General features: G+C 44.3%; 2 protein-coding genes across 3 annotated transcripts in view; one reads left to right on the top strand and one right to left on the bottom strand.

Annotated features, from left to right (window-relative positions):
* Positions 1–4,138, top strand: part of LOC112250381 (protein dispatched homolog 1) — a 72,470-nt gene extending 68,332 nt beyond the window's left edge. For both annotated transcript variants that reach the window (XM_024420470.1, XM_024420471.2), the window contains one exon: positions 155–4,138. In XM_024420470.1, coding sequence (XP_024276238.1) covers positions 155–3,769 — 3,615 coding nt within the window. In that variant the 3' untranslated portion in view covers positions 3,770–4,138. The remainder of the gene's footprint in view (positions 1–154) is intronic.
* Positions 4,139–12,560: 8,422 nt separating this feature from the next.
* On the bottom strand, positions 12,561–21,856 carry LOC112250380 (toll-like receptor 5). Its single transcript, XM_024420468.2, has 2 exons — positions 21,742–21,856; positions 12,561–15,667 (listed from the first exon to the last, which is right to left on the bottom strand). The coding sequence occupies exon 2, from the start codon at positions 15,661–15,663 to the stop codon at positions 13,024–13,026; it is 2,640 nt and encodes an 879-aa protein (XP_024276236.1). The 5' UTR covers positions 15,664–15,667; positions 21,742–21,856; the 3' UTR covers positions 12,561–13,023.
* Between the last annotated feature and the right edge of the window lie 1,230 nt (positions 21,857–23,086).

Raw genomic sequence — 23,086 nt, 5'->3', positions numbered from 1 at the left:
GTTGAAGATGTGCCTCAGCATTTTCTCATTTCAAATGGTGCAATAAGCCCCATCATATTAGTCATGTTATGGCTGGAGTCTGATCTCCTTGGGTCAATAGTTCAGTTCTATTCTAGTCATACTCTGTTCTTATCTCCTGTTGTGTTGTCCCCAGGTGCGCTCCCACCCTCAGTACTGGAGCCTGTGCCAGCGCACCACTGACGCCTCCTGCTGCCCCAGCTGGACCCTGGGAAACTACGTTGCCATCCTCACCAACAAGTCCTCCTGCCAGAAGATCACAGAGCGCGACGTGTCACACACCCTCAAGATCCTGCGCTCCTGTGCCAAGTACTACCACAACGGAACCCTGGGTCCCGACTGCTGGGACATGACCACTCGCCGGAAGGACCAGTCTAAGTGCACCAACGTCCCCCGCAAGTGCACCAAGTACAACGCCATCTACCAGATCCTCCATTTCCTGGTGGACAAAGACTTCCTGAGCCCAAAGAACACAGACTACCTTATCCCCACCCTTAAACACAGCATGTTGTTTTCCCCGACAGAGAAAGGGGAGACCATGATGAACATTTACCTGGACAACTTTGAGAACTGGAACTCCTCGGATGGCGTCACCACCATCACGGGGATAGAGTTCGGTATCAAACACAATCTGTTCCAGGACTACCTACTGACGGATACCGTGTATCCAGCCATAGCCATAGTGATTGTGCTGTTTGTCATGTGTGTGTACACCCGCTCTGTGTTCATCACCCTGATGACCATGATCGCCATCATCAGCTCCCTGATCGTGTCCTACTTCCTGTACCGCATGGTGTTCGACTTTGAGTTCTTCCCCTTCATGAACCTCACGGCCCTCATCATCCTGGTGGGCATCGGGGCAGACGATGCCTTTGTCCTCTGTGACGTGTGGAACTACACCAAGTTCGATAAGCCCAACGCTGAGCTGTCGGAGACAGTGAGCATCACTCTGCAGCACGCCGCCCTCTCCATGTTCGTCACCAGCTTTACCACGGCCGCCGCCTTCTATGCCAACTACGTTAGCAACATCACCGCCATCCGCTGTTTCGGCGTCTACGCCGGCACGGCCATCTTGGTTAACTACATACTGATGGTGACCTGGCTGCCAGCCGTGGTGGTGCTCCATGAGCGTTACCTGCCCAACATCTTCACCTGCTCTAAACCTCCCCACCAGCAGACAGGGCTTTGCACCCGCACCCTCTGGGCCAATCTGTGCCAGAAAGCAAACAAGTGCCTGTTCACCATCTCTGAGGCTTCCAGGATCTTCTTTGAGAAGGTGCTGCCGTGCATCGTGATCAAACTGCGTTACCTCTGGCTTTTCTGTTTCCTGGCCTTCACAGTGGGAGGGGCGTACGTGGTGTGTGTCAACCCCAAGATGAAGCTACCCTCCCTGGAGCTGTCTGAGTTCAAAGTGTTCCGCTCCTCCCACCCGTTTGAGCGTTACGACGCTGAGTACAAGAAACTGTTCATGTTCGAGAGGGTCCACCATGGGGAGGACCTGCACATGCCCATCACCATCATCTGGGGGGTCACCCCCGTGGACAACGGGGACCCTCTCAACCCCAAGAACAAAGGCAAGCTGATGTTGGACAACACTTTCAACATCGCCAGCCCGGCTTCCCAGCTCTGGATTCTCAACTTCTGCCAGAAGCTCAGGAACCAGAGCTTCGTGTTCCAGTCGGAGGAGCAGGACTTCACCAGCTGCTTCATCGAGACCTTCAAGCAGTGGATGGAGAACCGGGACTGTGAAGAGGCCTCTGTCTACCCCTGCTGCAGCCAGTCTACCTTCCCCTACAAGCAGGATGTCTTTGAGCTGTGCATCAAGAGAGCCATCATGGAGCTGGACCGCAGCACCAGCTTCCACCTGGACAGTAAGACCCCCGGGCCTCGGTTTGACATAAACGACACCATCCGGGCCATCGTCCTGGAGTTCAAGAGCACCTACTTGTTCACACTGGCCTATGAGAAGATGCACCAGTTCTACCACGAGGTGGACACCTGGATTCAGGAGGAGCTGAAGAATGCCCCAGACGGGCTGAAATACGGCTGGTTCGTCAGCAACCTGGAGTTCTATGACCTGCAGGACAGCCTATCAGACGGCACGCTCATCGCCATGGCGTTGTCCGTGGTGGTGGCCTTCGTGGTCATGCTCCTCACCACCTGGAACATCATCATCAGCCTCTACGCCATCCTCTCCATCGCGGGGACCATCTTCGTCACAGTGGGCTCGCTGGTGCTCCTGGGCTGGGAGCTCAACGTGCTGGAGTCGGTCACCATCTCGGTGGCAGTGGGTCTGTCGGTGGACTTCGCCGTGCACTACGGAGTCGCCTATCGCCTTGCCCCCGAGCCTGACCGCGAGGGGAAGGTAGTCTTCTCCCTTGGCCGGATGGGTTCTGCTATCGCCATGGCGGCGCTCACCACCTTTGTTGCCGGGGCGATGATGATGCCGTCCACGGTGCTGGCCTATACCCAGCTGGGCACCTTCATGATGCTCATCATGTGCATCAGTTGGGCCTTTGCCACATTCTTCTTCCAGTGCATGTGCCGTTGCCTGGGCCCCCAGGGCACCTGCGGACAGATCCCCCTGCCCAAGAGGTTTCAGTGCCAGGCTTTCAAAGAGGGCACCACCAACGTCCCCTCGCCCCAGGGCAAGCATGGCACCAAGTACCAACTGGACAGTCGAGGAGGAGAGGTGGAGCATGAGCATTACGAGCTGGAACCGTTAGCCTCAAACCAAAAGAACGAGGAGAAACCTGCAGAGGAACAGGAGACATGCACCCAGCTCTATAATGGAATAGCCCCCCACTCTGCCCCCTGCACACACATCCCCTTTAAGAGCAAGGCAGAGTCTGGCAGAGGTCCCTGCTCTGAAAATGGACTGGGCATACTGGCGACTGACGCCACACCCAGATGCCAGTACTCCCATAACACAACCTGCACATGTGGAGATCCCCCTCACCAGTCTATGGGTATGCAGTGGACCCCCCACCCATGTACTCAAGCCACCCAGGAGTCCCCATTCCCCCTCACAGGCAGCCATGCCAACAAAGGCCAGACCCTCCTTTCCACTCTGGACGCAGTCTACAAACCAATAGGTTGCCGTATGCACTATGTCCACTGTCCCCCAGCCCATTTCCACCACTGCACCCCGGGCAGGGTGCCCAGACAGGGCCCTCACAACTGCCACCTCAGAAACTACTGTGTTCACACTGTCCCCCTCACAGGTGGCCTCCCCAGGGACCAACACTCTGCCCCAGACCCAGCTGGGCTGGAGGAAGTACACCGGACTGGAGCATCCTCTGGCCCTAGTGGCAGCCCCACCACCCCAGCCCAGACTCACAGGCCTCCTGCCTCTGCTCTGGGCTGCACGTTAGCTCACATACACACAGGGTGCTGCATAGCCAATCATGAAACACAGAGGGAGGAAGAGAAAACGGTAAACGCTCCAAGGGATCAGAGCGTGGATCATTTTGTGTCCACTACGATGCAAAAGGACGCTGGTCATAAGATGCCTGGCAACAAGAAGCTTGAACCCAGTACTACTCCCGTCACATGGGAAGAAAGTGTCAAAACGTGCAAACAGAACCCCAAAAAAGAGAGGGCATCCTCAGCCTCTCCCAAGAAACTCTACTGTTTTAACAGGACTTTAAAAGTAAAGTGCAATTCTGTCGAGTTTAACGCGCCAAAAGCTGATGCCAATGTGCCTGCTCTTGCAATGAATTCAAAACCCGCATCTGAAAGTTTATGTTGACAGCACAGAGACTATATCTAAAGAGTAAACTTTTGTCATATCAAGCTGTCATGAGCAGTGTCCCTGTGCAATTAAAGTGTTTGGGATATTTCACTGACCAAGTGCCTTATGTCGTTCATGTAAAAGTATGTCCCCATATATTCTGTGATTACTGTTTCTACTGTGCAGATATTGGTTTGATCGGTCAGATGTACTGTATTATTTTTGAGTACACTGAAATTTTATGAAGCTCTAACCTGTTTAAGGAATGGTGAACCATTGACTTTATTCCATAAGAACCACAGGCCTTAGTAGTCTTTCACGTTGCCACATGCCTTTTGGTCCAATATGAAATATGTACTGTATGATTATAAAGTCATTTTAACAAGATTGTCTGTCTCTTTCCACTCCGCTCCTACAGTATGAAATGAAAAGTATATCGAGGGTTTGTTCAAAGGGCACGGTTTGAAATAACACCTGTTTCATTCTCTCACTGCTGCTAGAGTCTTCAGAAGATTGGCTCAGTCTGGCCTGAGGCCACGGTGCTGTGCTGGGCTCTTTGCTCTCCTACACCACACAGACGTTTGATTTCTAATCTTCACTCCCCAAGAGCCTGCATCACATTCCAAGCAGGTCAGAATCCTACACAGTAGGACAGAATCATACACAGGTCAGAATCATACACAGTAGGACATCAGCAGGTCTCAGACATTTTTGCAGATGCTCTTATCTAGAGTGACTTACAGGGGGCAATTAGGGTGAAGTGCCTTGCTCACGGGCACATTTATTTTACCTAGTTGGCTCGGGGATTTGAACCAGTGACCTTTTGGTTAGTGACCCAACGCTCTTAACCACTAGACCATCTACACATGTAACTGAGCAATTTTCTAACAGACAACAATGATGTAAAAGGCATGAATTATAAAGAGAAAATCTAAAACCCAGGAATAGTATAACTCCTGGGTCCTATCATTTCATTTTGTAACATATCGATTACATTCTGTTTACTCCCTTTGTTAAAAGTATCCTATAAATTGACCAATTCCATTCATTCAAAGTCCTGTGTTTTATTTGCTGTTCTGGCTCCTGCCATCCATCCCCACCTAAGAGGTTTCCCTGGTGGTCCAAGATCTTGGCCAAACCTTCTGCTGCAAAGCAAACATATACATTAGACCACCAGGCTTTGCAGGCAGTATGACTCAGCACAACAGACAGAGTTATAATTATGCTTTCAGTCGTGAATTAATGTCAGATATGCAGCTCTGAACTAGGCTACCAGACGCCTGTAATTATCTGTGAGAGAGAGAGGCCAAGGTGGTACTGTAGCCCATCTCCCTTAGTCTCCGACACCATCACCCACTCAAATCCACAGATCAGTTGTAACATTGATCAGGGGTACAATGAAACTATATGGTGTGAGTGAGTAGTAATTCCTCAAGCAGCTGCAAAGTCCTCTTTCTAATTGTTCCACTCCTTTTCTATCTCACACTTTATTGTGCATAGTTCCTGTCTGACCCTTGCCCAGACATTTCTTAGCTGTCAATCACACATCTAGTTCCAGTCAGTACAAATCCCCATCCCTGTTCAGCCCTGACAATCTCTGAGGGGTGCAGATGGGACCTCTGTCACTCATAGGGGCAACTGTTTGAACCTCTCACTGGCTGGAAACTTTCCAAAATGACATGTCTCCTGTGTAAACTTGCCCTTGTTTACCGAGCCTCAATGTTTCTGCAGTCCTGACCTGAGGAATTTCACAGAAAAAAAACAATGTGCACCTTTGACTGGGGAAGATGGCTATCCACATCTTTCTTTTGTGTGAACTCTCACTACAGGGAGAACTACAAGAAAGACACATGGCACAAATTGACAGACTTATCTCAGATGGTTAACGGAAGCATTCTGCCAATCTGATCTTTACCTGAGAAAATTGTACTCTGGGGGACTGCTCCTCATATCTAAGGAAGGTCTTCAATCTACTCTATCATAAAGGGCTAGCCTCTAGTGAGTGAACTGTAAATTAGGCAGAGAATTATGAGTGGTAACCCATATTGCCATGAGTTGAGTTCCTTTAACTTGGTATTTCATCGTGCACAGCACATTAAAGTGATCCAAGATGGCGTAGCAGTCAGACGTCCTTGTATATATCGTTTTACATATTTTTCGTCGCATATCCTTTAAAATATTTTGCTAAACCTCGTCATCTAAATACTCTCCTGCAACCCGCCTCACCCAATGTGGCATGGATCTGCTTTTTTCTCCTAAAGTATTTATATTTACTTCGGATCTGGAATCCCTCAACTGAAGCTAGCCAGCTAACTACCAGATATCAGTCAGCAAACCATTGCCAGCGGTCATCAGCTAACCTTCAGCTCGGAAAGCTCTCGCCAGTTCGAACAACGTGACTCTAACCAGAGCATAACGGACCCGTTATTTTTATCCCCGGATTCCTACCGCAAACTGAACATTTTCATCTGTTATTCACAACTAGCTAACCGCAATCCCGGATGCCTACTCCTGGCTAGCGTTTCCATCCCAGAGCAAGCACCAATTTAGCTTGAAGCTAGCCCGGCCAGGGCTCCTGTGCTACCACCGAAGCATACTCCTGGGCTACAACATCGGCCTGCTAGCTACCTAGAGCTACTTGGAACCCTACTAATTCCACGACTGGTCTATCGACGTCACCGCACGAAGAGGCAAAAACAGACTTACACCCCACCCCAAAGGCTAACTTTCTAGCCCCTGCTATCTGCTTGCTTGCTAACCTGGTCTGCTAACTGCTAGCCCTTGCTAACTGCTTGCCTGCTAACCAGGTCTGCTAACTGCTAGCTTGCCTGCCCGGTCCGCTAACTGCTAGCCCTTGCTAACTGCTTGCTTGCTAACCCGGTCTGCTAACTGCTAGCTTGCCCTGGTCTACTAGCTGCTAGCTTGTTAGCTTGCTAACTGTCTGAATCGCCGTGTCCCCAGCCAGCCCAACCACTCACTGGACCCATATGTTCACTTGGCTACGCATGCCTCTCTCTAATATCAATATGCCTTGTCCATTTACTGTCCTGGTTAGTGATTACTGTCTTATTTCACTGTAGAGCCTCAAGCCCTGCTCAATATGCCTTAACCAACCATGTTTTTCCACCTCCTACATATGCGATGACATCACCTGGTTTAAACATCTCTAGAGACTATATCTCTCTCTTCATTACTCAATGCCTAGGTTTACCTCCAATTTACTCACATCCTACCATACCTTTGTCTGTACACTATGCCTTGAATCTATGCTATCGTGCCCAGAAACCTGCTCCTTTTACTCTCTGTTCTGAACGTGCTAGACAGCCAGTTCGTATAGTCTTTAGCCGTACCCTTATCCTACTTCTCCTCTGGTGATGTCCTGCAGTGCCTAGCTCCACTCCCACCCCCCAGGTGCTCTCATTTGTTGACTTCTGTAAACGTAAAAGCCTTGGTTTCATGCATGTTAAGATTAGAAGCCTACTCCCTAAGTTTGTTTTACTCACTGCTTTAGCACACTCTGCCAACCCAGATGTCTTAGCCTTGTCTGAATCCTGGCTTAGGAAAACCACCAAAAACCCTGAAATCTCCATTGCTAACTATAACATTTTCTGCCAAGATAGAACTGCCAAAGGGGGCGGTGTTGCAATCTACTGCAAAGAAAGCCTGCAGAGTTCTGTATTACTTTCTAAGTCTGTACCCAAACAATTTGAGCTTCTACTTCTAAAGATTCACCTTTCCAGAAACAAGTCTCACTGTTGCCGCTTGCTATAGACCTCCCTCTGCCCCCAGCTGTGCCCTCGATACTATATGTGAACTGATTGCCCCCCCATCTATCTTCTGAGCTCGTGCTACTATGTGACCTAAACTGGGACATGCTTAACACCCCGGCCATCCTACAAACTAAGCTTGATGCCCTCAATCTCACACAAATTATCAATGAACCTACCAAGTACAACCCTAAATCAGTAAACACGGGCACCCTCATAGATGTCTCCCTAACTAATTCGCCCTCCAAATACACCTCTGCTGTTTTCAATCAAGATCTCGGCGATCACTGCCTCATTGCCTGCATCCGTAATGGGTCTGCGACCAAACGACCACCCCTCATCACTATTAAACGCTCCCTGAAACACTTCTGCGAGCAGGCCTTTCTAAGCAACCTGGCCGGGGTATCCTGGAATGACATTGACCTCATCCCGTCAGCAGATGATGCCTGGCTATTCTTTAAAAGTGCCTTTCTCACCATCTTAAATAAGCATGCCCCACTCAAAAAAAAATTGAATTAGGAAAAGATATAGTCCTTGGTTCACGCCAGACCTGTCTGCCCTTGACCAGCACAAAAACATCCTGTGGCGCTCTGCATTAGCATCGAATAGCTCCCGTGATATGCAACTTTTCAGGGAAGTTAGGAACAAATATACACAGGCAGTTAGAAAAGCTAAGGCAAGATTTTTCAAACAGAAATTTGCATCCTGTAGTACTAACTCAAAAAAGTTCTGGGACACTAAAGTCCATGGAGAATAAGAGCACCTTCTCCCAGCTGCCCACTGCTCTGAGACTAGGAAACATTGTCACCACCGATAAATCCACTATAATTGAGAATTTCAATAAGCATTTCTCTACGGCTGGCCATGCTTTCCATATAGCTACCCCTACCCCGGTCAACTGCCAGGCACCCTCCACAGCAACCCACCAAAGCCCCCACCATTTCTCCTTTACCCAAATCCAGATAGCTGCAAAATCTGGACCCCTACAAATCAGCCGGGCTAGACAATCTGGACCCTCTCCTTCTAAAATTATCTGCCGAAATTGTTGCAACCTCTATTACTAGCCTGTTCAACCTCTCTTTCGTATCGTCTGAGATTCCCAAAGATTGGAAAGCTGCCGCGGTCATCCCCCTCTTCAAAGGGGGTGACACTCTAGACCCAAACTGCTACAGACCAATATCTATCCTACCCTGTCTTTCTAAGGTCTTCGAAAGCCAAGTTAAACAGATTACTGACCATTTCGAATCCCACCATACCTTCTCCGCTATGCAATCTGGTTTCAGAGCTGGTCATGGGTGCACCTCAGCCACGCTCAAGGTTCTAAACGACATCATAACCGCCATCGGTAAGAGACATTACTGTGCAGCCGTATTCATCGACCTCGCCAAGGCTTTCGACTCTGTCAATCACAACATTCTTATTGGCAGACTCGATAGCCTTGGTTTCTCAAATGATTGCCTCGCCTGGTTTACCAACTACTTCTCTGATAGAGTTCAGTGTGTCAAATCGGAGGGCCTGTTGTCTGGACCTCTGACTGTCTCTATAGGTGTGCCACAGGGTTCAATTCTTGGGCCGACTCTCTTTTCTGTATACATCAACAATGTTGCTCTTGCTGCTGGTGATTCTCTGATCCACCTCTACGCAGACGACACCATTCTGTATACTTCTGGCCCCTCCTTGGACACTGTGTTAACTAACCTCCAGACGAGCTTCAATGCCATACAACTCTCCTTCCATGGCCTCCAACTGCTCTTAAACGCAAGTAAAACTAAATGCATGATTTTCAATCGATTGCTGCCCGCACCTGCTCACCCGTCCAGCATCACTACTCTGGACGGCTCTGACTTAGAATACGTGGACAACTACAAATACCTGGGTGTCTGGTTAGACTGTAAACTCTCCTTCCAGACTCACATTAAGCATCTCCAATCCAAAAATAAATCTAGAATCAGCTTCCTATATCGCAACAAAGCATCCTTCACTCATGCTGCCAAACATACCCTTGTAAAACTGACCATCCTACCGATCCTCGACTTCGGTGATGTCATCTATAAAATAGCCTCCAACACTCTACTCAAAAAACTGGATGCAGTCTATCACAGTGCCATCCGTTTTGTCACCAAAGCGCCATACACTACCCACCATTGCGACCTGTATGCTCTCGTTGGTTGGCCCTCGCTTCATACTCGTCGCTAAACCCACTGGCTACAGGTTATCTACAAGTCTCTGCTAGGTAAAGCCCCGCCTTATCTCAGCTCACTGGTCACCATAGCAGCACCCACTCGTAGCACGCGCTCCAGCAGGTATATCTCACTGGTCACCCCCAAAGCCAATTCCTCCTTTGGTCGTCTTTCCTTCCAGTTCTCTGCTGCTCATGACTGGAAAGAATTGCAAAAATCTCTGAAGCTGGAGACTCATATCTCCCTCACTAGATTTAAGCACCAGCTGTCAGAGCAGTTTACAGATCACTGCACCTGTACTTAGCCTATCTGTAAACAGCCCATCTATCTACCTACCTCATCCCCATACTGGTATTTATTTATATTTTGCTCCTTTGCACCCCAGTATCTCTACCTGCACATTCATCTTCTGCCGATCTACCATTCCAGTGTTTAATTGCCATATTGTAATTACTTCGCCACCATGGCCTATTTATTTCCTTATCTCATTTGCACTCACTGTATATAGACTTGTTTTCTTTTGTTCTACTGTATTATTGACTATGTTTTGTTTATTCCATGTGTAACTCTGTTGTATGTGTCGAATTGCTACGCTTTATCTTGGCCAGGTCGCAGTTACAAATGGTGAAATAAAATAAAATAAATAAATGGAGTCTGAGGCACAGCCGTATCCTGAAGTTCACCTTACATGACTACCATAGATTGGGGTGGCAGGTAGCCTAGTGGTTAGAGCAGTGGGCCAATAACTGAAAGGTTGCTGGATCAAATCCCAGAGTTAACAAGGTAAAAATATTTTCTGCCCCTGAATAAGGCAGTTAACTCACTGTTTTCCAGGAGGATGTCATTGTAAATAAGAATTTGTTCTTAACTGACTTGCCTAGTTAAATAAAGAGATATATATATATATATATAAACAACCTGGTATCACAGATTCATTCAGCATTTTCATAACATTGGCTACTCGTGCAATCTCATAAGAAGCAATTACCAGGGAAAATAACATGAATAATGTGGAACTTCAAACTGTAGGGGAGATATGGCTGGAAAAACAGGTGATGGAGACAGACATAATATCTTCCTTTATCCCTCTGCTCTCTCCCCACGCTGGCAAGGTCAGTTGTAAAATAGGTCCTCTCTTCCCTGTGTGGAATCTGAAGGCTGATACCGTACCAAACACTCACAGCCGGAGCCCCAGGGGAAGATGGGAAAAGCAGTTATGCTCCATTAACACTCCATGCTCTTGATGGCCACTCAGGCCTGTCTTTCTCTCTGAGGACAGACTGCAATCAGAGAAGTTGACTGCAGGTGCTCCATCAACTCCTTTACTACCACATGGCCTCTAGCCTGGGTTGGGTAGGCTACCAGTACCTGACTGCTTTTGCAGTCAACAAGTACAGAAAACTGGGGTGTGGACAGGCCTCTGTGGTCTCCAATAGAACATTGTCTATATTATTTTCCCTGATCCCCTTCTGGAATAGAGATGAAAGTGAAAGGTACAGCTGTGCATTACTACTAACCTCTGTTTTGCTTTGTAACCCCCTTATCCCATACCCACCACACATACACACAAACCATACCCACCACACATACACACAAACCATACCCACCACACATACACACAAACCATACCCGCCACACATACACAAACAAAGACACAAACCCTTAAAAGCGCATTGCTTAATTTTACCCACCAGGGGGAAAAGTGTGGTTGGTTAGAGGTATTTGCATGAGAGATCCTGTTATACTGAACTGGGATTCATATGACCCAGATTGGATGGACTGTGTTCCCTGGTCTCTATACACCAAGCCAGTTCACAGTAGATTGACCACTCCGATCAATGGATTTCACCTCAGCTTGAACGGAAAGCATATCATTATATTTGTTTTTAACTGAGGTCAAATATTTGCTATGGTTATGGGGCAGCATTTATTAAATTTTCCTGTGAGGGGAATCTGACCAGTGTGCGCCTCTGTTCCAATAATACTACGGATCCCTGAAATAACTAAAGCGGAGAGCTGTAGTGTATTTACTTGGGAAATATTTGTTAATCTTCTCAATTTGAGCTCTAAGGTTCTTGCAAATTGAGTATTTGACGAAGCATAATACAATTGTAGGATCTTAAATTTGATCACTCTTGTTGCTGAGAATTTTCCTGCAGATGAGCTTCACAATTTACATAAATTCACTAAAATATTAACAGTATTGCACTTTTAATGTAACCTAGTTTTGCCCAGCTAGTGAATGGCCTAACCACCGATTAAGCAACATTATGGACTAAACATTCAAATATTGTAGATGCAGCTTTATTTTGCTGTGACAATATAGGTCAAATTAAGACCCTACACCTGAACAGAAGCACTTTCCTCTCATGATTTGTGGTTTAAGTTAGTTTTTGTAGAACCGCACTGTGCTTTCTATCTTCTCATACTTATAAGAGAAAAATGACATGATCATTAAGGTTACACTTTTACATTATCTCTATCAGAGATCCATTCCTGTTACTGAAACATGGTATAGTACTTTAAGAGTTTTAAATGGAAATGTGAGATAGTTAGAAAACTGAAATGGTTGTTATATGGTAGGCCTAGTTTACATGTACATTCAAAAACCTTTCCAATAACAGTAGATGTCTAAATGTGTGCTGTGTTAATTAACACAGGTCAGGCAAGGTTTCCATAAAGGAGTCTTAAACACTCCCACTGGGCACACAGTGGTTGAATCAACGTTGTTAAATGACGCTGAACCAACGTGGAATAGAATAGACAGACTCTATATTGAGGAAGTAGGGAAGAGATAAGATTCAGTGATTTTTTTTTTTTTTAAATCCTCAGAAAAAGTTCACAATTATTATTCAAATTTAGTAGAGAAATTGGAATGTTTTATTAAAAAGTACAAAACACAATAATCATAGATGGCGCCGACAGACATGGCAGCTCTGCTTCTAGCTCCAAAGCAATTTCGCAGTATTTTGATTTGTGTGTTATTTCTTTCATTAAAAAAAACGTAAAAAAATAGAAGCATTTCACTACACCTGCAATAACATCTGCTAAATAGGTGTATGTGACCAATAAAATTTGATTTGATTTATACAGAAGGTAACATTTCACAGTTCCAATATTAGTGAATAAAGGTTGACTGCCACCTAGTGGTCAAAAGCAAGCTATGCCAAAAGACAGGACCCTCTCCATTTTGCCTGTAATCAATATGGTAAAAGTTCTTAATGCTATACAGACAAAATAAAAATGACTGATGTAAGAATTCACAGTACAGTTAAATAAGATTTTCGCTTAAACATACAGGCTGTGGAAAAATGAGTCAACAACATTAAGTTCCAACTGTCATATTTACAAGTGTGATATCCCCATTGTTATCTTTGGAGGTGTTCTTTTTGTCCTTAAGAATCTTGGACATGAGCTTCTCATAGAACCATTGAATATCCTGTGTGTCCTCCGGCCACTGCAGGTACTCCCTCTTCCGGGCAAAGGTCCTAATGCATTCATGTTTCATCAGTTTGTAATGGGGGACATTCCCCACGACCACCATGATGAGAACATCTCTGAGCTCCTCCAGCATCCTGCTCTGAGCCAGGGTAAAGGCCTCCAGGCACCAGCCGTCCTTGAGGAACTCTTTAGAGACGATACAAACTGTCTTCCTGCTCCCCCATATGGCGTCCCTAATATTGAACAGGTGATCTTCACCTGGGATGAAGTCTCTGACCTCGAAGCAGCAGCGGAGGACGTTTCGCTCCGCGAACTGAGAGTCTAGTCTGTTCAACAGGGCGGTTTCTACCCACTTGTAGTCGTTGTTGCTGAAGCATAAGTAAGCGTCGTACCGAGGCCCATCAGCAGAAGGATCCCTCCTAGGGCCCTCAAGGATCCTGGCGGTCAACTTTTTGTAAACTTTGAAGAGGAATCCACGGAGACGAGCGAAAACGATTGATCCGACCTTGATCAGGATGATGAGCGCTGTGCAGCCGATGAAGAGCGAGAGCCTCAGCTCCTGAACCAGCCTCTCGTCATCCTCCTCACACGATATGACTGAGCTGAAATTCAACAGGCTGATGCCATGGAGATCTGAAGGAAACTTACAGCTGAATTCATTCACGCCAGGGTCAGGAAAAGTCACATTAGTCCCTTTCAGCCACGTCAGAAAGTCCTTCAGACCGCAGTCACAGTGGAATTGATTCCTATACAGGTTGATCCAGCTGAGAGAATGGAAAGCTTCTGGGTCAGGAGAGGCCAGGAAATTGTAAGAGAGGTCAACTGTTTTGAGACTCTCTGGAAAAATGTCTGGTTTGAGGTATGTGAGTGAGTTGAAGTGAAGATCCATCTCTTCCAGAGAGATGAGGCCTTTAAATATACCATCTGGGAGAGCCTGCAGGGAGTTAAAGCTTAAATCCAGACTTAAAAGCTTGCCAAGATGTTCAAATACATGCATACACTCTCCCCGTGCCCATATCATCTGCAAGGCGATGTTCCTTAGCTCAAGCAGCTTCAGAGAGTTCACAGCTGGTACTGAAATATTATTGTTAAGGGTGCACCACTTTATGAAGTTGTTACCATACCAGAGAAACTCAATGTGCATTAATTTAGCTAAAACTGTGTATACATCCTCTAAATTAGTTAACCTGTTGTTTTGAACATTAAGTATGATCGTATTAGGAGCAAAGACAGAGAGGCCCTCTAAAGATGTAATCTTATTATCAGCCAAACGAAGAAGTTGGATGTTTGGTAGTGGTGCAAGAGAACCATATGTACCTAGTTCCCGAATAGAGTTTCCTGTAAGATCCAGAACTTGTAGGTTTGGAAGTCCTTTAAATGCCTGATATCCCAATGCACCAATATGGTTGTAAGATAAATCTAGTTCTAAAATATTGGGTAGATTGTCAAACGTGTAAGAATAGATTTCCCCTATAAGATTGTGTGACAGGTTGAGCTTTTGTACATTTTGAAGACCAAAAAACGCCTCCCTGTCAATCTGGTTAATTTTGTTTTGGGCTATTGTCATGTCCTCTACCTCTGTCAGCAGACTGAATACTGCATATTGCAATGTAAATATAAAGCATTTGGACAAATCTAGAATCTTGACACTACTATTCTTGAGGCCCTCAAATGTTTGCCTGTCTGGGTCTTTCACATTGCTGAAACCAAATGATTTCCCCATGGTGCTGTGTTCCAGAATAAGATGGTGGATTTTGGTCCCTTGGATTGCATGGAAAAACAGTTTTGCCTTGTCCACATCGAATCCATTGTTAGATAAGTCAAGTGTCTCCATGGACATGTTCCGAAAAGGATTTCCACATCGTTTCCAGTCAAAGCCATACTGAGTCATGCTATATAGATCGAGGCTGTTCAACTTGAGGAGCCGAAAGTGTTTGCCTTGAAAGCCAAGCAAATCTTCCTCACATATGCTTTCCATCCGGTTTAGGGAAACGTTTAGCTCTTGGAAATCTGTCATGTTCACAAAGAATAGAGCAGGTTGGATTCTTTTCACCTGGTTACCATACAGATCTAGTGTTTCCAAGCGAACCAGGGGCTTGAGATAGTCACCCTGTAAAATAGATTCAGTCAGGTCACACCTATACAGAGAGAGAGCTCTCAGGTTGGACAGTCCCACAAACGCATCTGGCTCAATTTGTAAAACTGTGTTATACCCTAAATAAAGCACTGCCAAGTTTTCCAGCCTTTGAAAGGTGTTAGTTCTTATAATAAGCCCATTCACTTGTTGCCAACTGAGGTCCAGTTCCTTTAACCCTTCAAGCCCAGAGAAGGATGTCTCATTGATCTCACTGATGTAGTTATCACTCATATACAAAATGGTAATGTATAGAGGCAGCGCAGGGACCTGATATAGAGACTGGCTGGTGCAAGCTGCTATACTGCCATATATTGGGCATTTTGGGGTGCATTTCACCACCTGCAGGTATTCTCCAAAGATAGCCAGCAGTATAAGGTTCCTCATCATCCCCCTGGCAAAAAGTAGAAAATAATGCAAATTATTTAAAAGGATTGCTATTCCATCACAGGGCTACAGTACATCAATTAATTGGATGTACAGTAAGAGTCAAAAGTTTGGACACCTACTCATTCAAGGGTTTTTTATTTTTACTATTTTATAAATTGTAGAATAATAGTGAAGACATCAAAACTATGAAATAACACACATTGAATCATGTAAACTCAGCAAAAAAAAGAAACGTCCCTTTTTCAGGACCGTCTTTCAAAGACTATTCGTAAAAATCCAAATAACTTCACAGATCTTCATTGCAAAGGGTTTAAACACTGTTCCCATGCTTGTTTAATGAATCACAAACAATTAATGAACATGCACCTGTGGAAGGGTTGTTAAGACACTAACAGCTTACAGACGGTAGGAAATTAAGGTCACAGTTATGAAAACTTAGGACACTAAGAGGCCTTTCTACTGACTCTGAAAAACACCAAAAGAAAGATGCCCAGGGTCCCTGCTCATCTGCGTGAACGCGCCTTAGGCATGGTGTAAGGAGGCATGAGGACTGCAGATGTGGCCAGGGCAATACATTGCAATGTCCGTACTGTGAGACGCCTAAGACAGCGCTACAGGGAGACAGGACGGACAGCTGATCATCCTCGCAGTGGCAGACAACATATAACAACACCTGCACAGGATCAGTACATCCGAACATCACACCTGCGAGACAGGTACAGGATGGCAACAACTGTCCTAATTACACCAGGTACGCACAATCCATCAGTGTTCAGACTGTCCGCAATAGGCTGAGAGAGGCTGGACTGAGGGCTTGTAGGCCTGTTGCAATGCAGGTCCTCACCAGACATCACCAGCAACAATGTCACCTATGGGCACAAATCCACCATCGCTGGACCAGACAGGACTGGCAAAAAGTGCTCTTCACTGACGAGTCGCGGTTTTGTCTCACCGGTGGTGATGGTCGGATTCGCGTTTATCGTCGAAGGAATGAGCGTTACACTGAAGCCTGTACTCTGGAGCGGGATCAATTTGGAGGTGGAGGGTCCGTCATGGTCTGGGGCGGTGTGTCACAGCATCATTGGACTGAGCTTTTTGTCATTGCCGACAATCTCAACGCTGTGCGTTTCAGGGAAGACATCCTCCTCCCTCATGTGGTAACCTTCCTGCAGGCTCATCCTGATATGACCCTCCAGCATGACAATGCCATCAGCCATACTGCTCGTTCTGTGAGTGATTTCCTGCAAGACAGGAATGTCAATGTTCTGCCATGGCCAGCGAAGAGCTCGGATCTCAATCCCATTGAGCACATCTGGGACCTGTTGGATCGAAGGGTGAGGGCTAGGGCCATTCCCCCCAGAAATGTCCGGGAACTTGCAGGTGCCTTGGTGGAACAGTGGGGTAACATCTCACAGCAATAACTGGCAAATCTTGTGCAGTCCATGAGGAGGAGATGCACTGCAGTACTTAACGCAGCTGGTGGCCACACCAGATACTGACTGTTACTTTTGATTTTGACCCCCCCTTTGTTCAGGGACACATTATTCAATTTCTGCTAGTCACATGTCTGTGGAACTTGTTCGGTTTACGTCTCAGTTGTTGAATCTTGTTATGTTCATACAAATATTTACACATGTTAAGTTTGCTGAAAATAAACGCAGTTGACAGTGAGAGGACATTTCTTTTTTTGCTGAGTTTACAGTATTACAGTAATCAATAAAGTGTTCAACAAATCAAAATATATTTTATATTCTTCAAAGTAGCCACCCTTTGCCTTGATGACAGCTTTGTACACCTTAGGCATTCTCTCAACCAGCTTCAGCTGGAGTGCCTTTCCAACAGTCTGGAAGTAGTTCCCACATATGCTGAGCACTTGTTGGCTGCTTTTCCTTCACTCTGCAATCCAACTCATCCCAAACCATCTCAAATGGGTTGTGGTTGGGTGATTGTGGTGGCCAGGTCATCTGATGCAGCACCATCACTCTCCTTCTTGGTCAAATAGCCCTTACACAGCCTGGAGGTATGTTTTGTGTCATTGTCCTGTTGAAATACCAATGATAGTTCCACTAAGTGCAAACCAGATGGGATGGCGTATCGGTTAATTGTGCCTTGAATTCTAAATAAATCACAGACAGTGTCACCAAGCAAAGCACCCTCACCTCCTCTTCCATGCTTCACGGTGGGAACTACACGTAGAGCTCATCCATTCACCTACTCTGCCTCTCACAAAGATACGGCAGTTGGATTCAAAAATCTCAAATTTGGACTCATCAGACCAAAGGACAGATTTCAACGGTCTAATGTCCATTGCTTGTGATTCTTGGCCCAATCAGCTTTCTTCTTATTATTGTTGTCCTTTAGTAGTGGTTTCTTTGCAGCAATTCAAACATGAAGGCCGACTTCACACAGTCTCCTCTGAACAGTTTATGTTGATATGTGTCTGTTACTTGAAGTCTGTGAAGCATTTATTTGGACTGAATCCAGCCAACATGTCAGATTTCAAAAAGGCTTTTCGGCGAAAGCATAAGAAGCTATTATCTGATGATAGCACAACAGTCGTCCTGGTCCCTTTGCAGAAAAACAGCCCCAAAGCATGATGTTTCCACCCCCATGCTTCACAGTAGGTATGGTGTTCTTTGGATGCAACTCAGCATTCTTTGTCCTCCAAACACGACGAGTTGAGTTTTTACCAAAATGTTTTATTTTGGTTTCATCTGACCATATGACATTCTCCCAATCTTCTTCTGGATCATCCAAATGCTCTCTAGCAAACTTCAGACGGGCCTGGACATGTACTGGCTTAAGCAGGGAGACACGTCTGGCACTGCAGGATTTGAGTCCCTGGCGGCGTAGTGTGTTACTGATGGTAGGCTTTGTTACTTTGGTCCCAGCTCTCTGCAGGTCATTCACTAGGTCCCCTCGTGTGGTTCTGGGATTTTTGCTCACCGTTCTTGTGATCATTTTGACCCCACGGGGTGAGATCTCCCCAGATCGAGGGAGATTATCAAATACTGACCAAATACTTATTTTCCACCATAATTTGCAAATAAATTCATAAAAATCCTACAATGTGATTTTCTGGATTTTTTTCTTCATTTTGTCTGTCATAGTTGAAGTGTACCTATGATGAAAATTACAGGCCTCATCTTTTTAAGTGGGAGAACTTGCACAATTGGTTGCTGACTAGATACTTTTTTGCCCCACTGTATTTCAACCCTGCAGGCACCACACAAAACGCAGAAATAAAATATAAATCATGCCTTACCTTTGACAAGCTTCTTTTGTTGGCACTCCAATATGTCCCATAAACATCACAAATGGTCCTTTTGTTCGATTAATTCCGTCGATATATATCCAAAATGTAAATTTATTTGGCGCGTTTGATCCAGAAAAAAACAGCTTCCAATTTGCGCAACTTCACGACAAAATATCTCAAAAGTTACCTGTAAACTTTGCCAAAACATTTCAAACTACTTTGTATTACAACTTTAGGTATTTTTAAACGTTAATAATCAATCAAATTGTAGACGGGACAATCTGTGTTCAATACAGGAAGACAACAAACTCACCCTACTTTTCCAGTTATGCGCCTTCTCAAAAACTACACTTCAAATGACACAAATTCAAGATGGCCGTACTTCTTCATTGCACAAAGGAATAACCTCAACCAATTTCCAGAGACTGGTGACATTCAGTGGAAGCGGTAGGAACTGGAAACAAGTGCCGTAGTAATCTTGTTTCCCAATGAAACCTCATTGAATAGACAGTGGCCTCAACAACAACTACAATTCTGAATGGTTAGTCCTCTGGGTTTTGCCTGCTACATAAGTTCTGTTATACTCACAGACATGATTCAAACAGTTTTAGAAACTAAAACTAGTTAGAATATTTTCTATCCAAATCTACTAATAATATGCATATCTTATATTCTTGGCATGAGTAGCAGGAAGTTGATATTGGGCATGCTATTTATCCAAAAGTGAAAATGCTGCCCCCTATCCCAAAGAGGTTAATTAACAAGGCACACCTGTTAATTGAAATGCATTCCAGGTGACTACCTCATGAAGCTGGTTGAGAGAATGCCAAGAGTGTGCAAAGCTGTCAAAGGCAAAGGGTGGCTACTTTGGAAAATCTCAAATATATTTTTATTTATTTAACACTTTTTTGGTTACTACATGACTCCATATGTGTTATTTCATAGTTTTGATGTCTTCACTATTATTTCACAATGAAGAAAATAGTTTAAAAAATAATGAAAAAAATCCCTGGAATGAGTATGTGTGTCCAAACTTTTGTCTGGTACTATATCTCTCAGACTTGGAGTATACCCTTCAGGTGAGACATCCCTTGGCTATAGATAATTCACATTTATCTATCTGTTTGCACTGAAAGGTCCATAGTCCATTGGTTCTGTCCCAACCTGATAATGAAAATCCCATATTTGTGTGCTGAGTACACAGCCTTACTCTGTAGTCACAATGCTCACATAGGGCTGTTTGTATTATATGAATGAATCACTTCTATCCTCAAGTGTGTACACCAATCCCACTGTGCTGGTTGAATCAATAAACGTTGTCTCCATGTAATTTCAACCAATATAATCAATGTGATGACATTGAATCTACTTGGAAAACTGATTGGATTTGCGAAAAGCCATCAATATAAGAGCATTTTATATTTTTTCACTCAACTTAACCTAATTCCAATGACATGGTGATATTTTTCATTGATTTCACATTGAATTCACATTAGGTGACAACTCAACCAAATGTAAAGGAAAAATAGACGTTGAACTGATGTCTGTACCCAGTGAGATGAGAGCATTGGGCAATTTAATTAGGGCCTCAATTTTTCTGATGTGGCAGAACTCTTATCATGTAAGCAGAAAGGTGTATCCTGCCACTTTTTCGGTAAACAGCTGAGCAGTGTTGTAAAGTACTTACGTTTCTGGGGGTATCTGTGATTTACTTTACTATTTTTATAGGAAAGTATATAAAATAAAATAAAATAAATGGACTTTTTACTCCATACATATTCCCTGACACCCAAAAGTACTTGTTACATTTTGCCAGGAAAATGGTCCAATTCACACACTTATCAAGAGAACATCACTGGTCCTCCTTACTGCCTCTGATCTGGCGGACTCACTAAGCACATGCCTCATTTGTAAATGATGTCTGAGGGTTGGAGTGTGCCCCTAGCTATCTGTCAATTTAAATAAACAAAACAATTGTGGCGTCTGGTTTTATATATACTTTTACTTTTGATACTTAATAAATATAACTAAAACCAAATACTTTTAGACTTCTACTTTAGTAATATTTTACTGGGTGACTCAGTTTTACTTTAGTCATTTTATATTAACGTATCTTTACTTTTACTCAAGTATGAGAATTGAGTACTTCTTCCACCACTGCAGCTGAGTGATGGGGCTCGAAAACTGTAACCACTGATGGAACAAGGACTGATCATCTGAGAGTTTTGAAGCTCTACAGTTTTAGTTTACAATTACATTGTTTGCAAACAATTGAGTTCAACAAGCTTACATGTTGGGTTATGGTGGGGTTAGTTAGACATAAACTCGTGAGGCATGTATTCATTATATGTTTCAAGAATCAGAAAATGGATGTAGGCCTACCAATCCTAGATTCCCCCTTTAAATGTCCTTCTCCAGAGGCTGCAATTCTGGGACATTTTATAAAGTTGCCATCCAAAGAACTGTGTTACTAGACTCCAAGATGACAGCAATTGTTCAAAGGTGGTGCGTCAATGCGTCAAGTTGTCTTTGCAATGTAACCATTCACGTCTATAATTTACGGTCTAATTTGTTATAGTCGACATACGACCCCCAAAACAATAGTCTGGGTACCAGTCTTTTTAGCTAACATTCCACAATTGACACTTGTGTTGGCACAATAAGAAGTGGAACGTTAACTAAAAATACTGGTAATAGCTGAACTGAGAGGGCAAACAGGCTACCATTTTTTTTTCTGATATTTATCAACTATTGGCCGACACAATAATGTAATGATTAAAGTAGGCCTAAACAGTAAGTTAAAGGTAAAAGTTGTGGCTTACCTGAAGTCATGCGCGCGCTGATAAACCAAATATGCGTCGAGCTGGTGAATATGTTTGTGGGATAGGTTACACCCCTCTCAGATATGTCAAGTACTGAGCGCGTTCGTTTAGCATGGTCCGGTGCCCCGGATGATGAACGAATCCCATTACTGTTTTTCATAAAATCCTCGCCAGAAATGGGGAGGATCGAACTACAGACATCATCTCTAAGCCCCCCCGCTATACTGCCACCTTCTGGTGGGAATAGTTTATAGACATCATCTCTCGGGCCCATAATCTCTCAGGCCCCTCTCCAACACCAGGGGCCTCATTTATAAACGTTGTTCATGCACATAATCTGCCCCCAAAACATTCGTGCGCTGGTTTTCACACAAAAGTTGGAGTCTGTAAAAGCTGAACATGACCTGAGAATGTGCGTAACCTCCCGCAAACTTTAGACCCTGCATATGCACAAAAGTTTCTAGTGGTTGAACTATTGCATTGCAAGAAGGCAAAAGCAGCCTAATGCCAGCCTTGTGCAAATGGGGAATATATGATGACACTTATTCATAACAAAAGAACAGGTAGCTAAATATAATAACAAGACCCAATCATTTGCAGTTAGCGAGAAGAGCAAAAATCTTTTTATTTTATGGTTGTATTTTTAAAATAATTTGAAATAGACATCTATTTCCTATGATGTATTTCATTTCCATCATCATTGCAGAATAAATTCCTCACCTTTACTGACTCTGATGGTTTCATATGAGCTAAATAGCCAACAACAAGTTAGGAAGGCCATTTGTCCCATCTCTCATTTAATTGGACCCACTTCACAGTAGTAAATTGATAAGTTATTTCAAGTATTTTGCTCTATTTGACCCAGTCTGAAGCGCAGTTAATGGTAGAACAGATGGTTCACCTTTTCCAATGACTTTTGAAGGCTACGTTTAAATACTATAATGTCACATTTCTCGAGTAGACAATATTTCCTTTATAAACATAGATAAATATAGTAGATAAAGTGCAATCAGAAAGTATTCAGACCCCTTCCTTTTTTCCACATTTTGTTACTTTACAGTCTTATTCTAAAATGGATTAAGTTATTTTCCCCCCCTCATCAATCTACACACAATACCCCATAATGACAAAGGAGCAAACAGGTTTTTAGAACTGTTTGCAAATGTAATAAAAATAAAAAACAGAAATACCTTATTTACATAACTATTCAGACACTTTGCTATGTATTGTATAGCACACTGTATTACTTATGCAACTAATATAAGGACAGGACATGAGACAGGAGTAGAAATTAACATGGGCATTGTTTAAGGCGTTTCACAGGAAGAACATTCCAAGCATTTCA

The sequence above is a fragment of the Oncorhynchus tshawytscha genome, linkage group LG05, assembly GCF_018296145.1.
Source record: "Oncorhynchus tshawytscha isolate Ot180627B linkage group LG05, Otsh_v2.0, whole genome shotgun sequence".
In the NCBI taxonomy this organism is placed as follows: Eukaryota; Metazoa; Chordata; class Actinopteri; order Salmoniformes; family Salmonidae; genus Oncorhynchus; species Oncorhynchus tshawytscha.
This window is presented reverse-complemented; position numbering and strand designations above follow the sequence as displayed.

What these genes read in the sequence shown, in the direction of transcription:
- LOC112250380 (XM_024420468.2), bottom strand. Translation starts at nt 15,663, where the DNA reads ATGATGAGGAACCTTATACTGCTGGCTATCTTTGGAGAATACCTGCAG.